This window comes from Crocodylus porosus, unplaced genomic scaffold (assembly GCF_001723895.1).
Source record: "Crocodylus porosus isolate Cpor-Errol unplaced genomic scaffold, CroPor_comp1, whole genome shotgun sequence".
Lineage (NCBI taxonomy): Eukaryota > Metazoa > Chordata > Crocodylia > Crocodylidae > Crocodylus > Crocodylus porosus.
The window spans coordinates 101,973,595-101,975,378 of record NW_017728886.1 but is presented as its reverse complement, the minus strand read 5'-3'; the positions used below and the strand labels follow the sequence as shown (position 1 = coordinate 101,975,378).

At 39.1% G+C, this 1,784-nt stretch overlaps 1 protein-coding gene across 2 annotated transcripts in view; it reads left to right on the top strand.

Annotated features, from left to right (window-relative positions):
* TEX10 (testis expressed 10) overlaps window positions 1–1,784 on the top strand; it is a 112,398-nt gene that overhangs the window by 25,651 nt on the left and 84,963 nt on the right. For both annotated transcript variants that reach the window (XM_019539917.1, XM_019539927.1), the window contains one exon: window positions 1,248–1,360. In XM_019539917.1, coding sequence (XP_019395462.1) covers window positions 1,248–1,360 — 113 coding nt within the window. The remainder of the gene's footprint in view (window positions 1–1,247; window positions 1,361–1,784) is intronic.

Here is a 1,784-nt window from a genome sequence, read left to right as displayed (position 1 = left end):
GTCACCCATGACAACCAAGGTCCTGGAGCAAGCGGCCTCAGTCAGTTCCCGGGCGAACTCCTGGTCAAGCTTGGGACTTTGAGTGGGAGGTCAAAACATAAAAACATAAAAACAGGATGCTTTCTCTGGAATATATGCTTTAGACAAAAGTTATTGAGCTCAGTATGGGAATAATTGGGTGATATTTTGTAATCTGTGTTGTATAAGACAGTGGTTCTCAAAGTTTTTGTACCGGGACCCATTTGTAAACGTTGATGGCCAGCCCTGACCTGCTGCCCCCAGTATGTGGGGCAGGGGGGCCCCCCAAGCAGCCCCTCACAGGCTAGAACTCTCCCACCCTGCAAGGGAAAAGCCACAGTTCCCCACATTTCCCCCCCTTAAACAAGAATCCATTTTTAAAGATTGTTCATGACTCTCTCATATGTTCTTGCGACCCACTTTTGGGTCACGACCCAGGGGTTGAAAAATGCTGGTATAGGAGATCTGACTGGATGGTCTACTGATACCTTTTGACCTTAATCTGTGAAAGTCAAATCCTGTGTCTCCTCTTTTTGTATTCAGAGACTCTTCCTACCTCTTCTTTTTTTCTTTCTAGGTCCTGTCTTTGTTTTCCTGCTACATTTAAATCTTCCTTTATTGTTCTCATTTCTGTAGTTATCCTTGTGGTAAATGTGGAGAGGGGATCTCTTGACACTTATAAATAACAGGTCTTCCTGTGCAAAATTACTCTTTTTGTTCCTGCTGGCAGTTGATATTTATTGCTTGAGTGGGTTATAAAGTACAGATATGCATGATATTAGATTATGGCAATCTTCAGGTACGTCTACAATGGGTCATTCAGGAAACTTAAGTAGGAATAACTAGAGGTGTTCATGTAAAGTATAGTTAAAGATCTCTAATCAATGAGCTTTATATTGACACCTTCATAGTTAGTTTAGCTTATTAAAACAGTTAGTTTAGCTTATTTTTCCTGAACCTCCCTCTTTAGATATGCACTTAAAGATGGCATTGATTAATTTTGGGTTGAAGTGTATTCCCCTTGTCACAAATACAACACATTTCTTTAAAGCATTTTTGTGTGAAACAAAAGTAAACTTTTATTTATATGAAAGAAACTAGCAATAGGATATTAAAATATTTTTCTATTTCTTGCATCAGATTTAATTTGTATTAAGCCATTAATGAACTTTTGTAATGATTAAGTTATGTTTTGTTTTATTTGCAAGTATTATTTTCTTTCTTAATAGGAGGTGTGGCTTCGAGTGAATTACCTTGTGGATTTCAAACAGCACTTCATGCGTCATTTTCCTTATTCTTTTCAAGAAACAGTCAAGCACAAAAAGAAGGATTCATACAAAAGGTATGAACAAAATGTGTCGTTTTTAGGTTTTCCCCTTACCTTCCAAGTAAGATATTCTATCTATCTGTCTATCTATCTATCATTAATGAAATGCATAGTCTAGTACAGTGGAGCTGCAGCTTTTTTGAAAGGCATGCCACAAATTAGCCCTGCACCCTCCACAGTAGCCACTCCAATCACCTTCCTCTGTCCACTGTGCTACCTTGCTTCCTGCTCCCTGCCTTGTCTGTTGCTGTGCTCCCTTTTCCTTCTCTGAGTGACCATGTGCCACATACAGGGGCTGCCCATATCTCTTGTTGCACCTGTGCTGCAGGGTTAGCATCCCTGGTTTAGTAACAACATAAAATAGAGAAAACAATGGTTTTGGTCATGGATTTTTTTCCCTTAAGAATTGTAGCAAGGCTTTTAGATAGTAGTTATATTG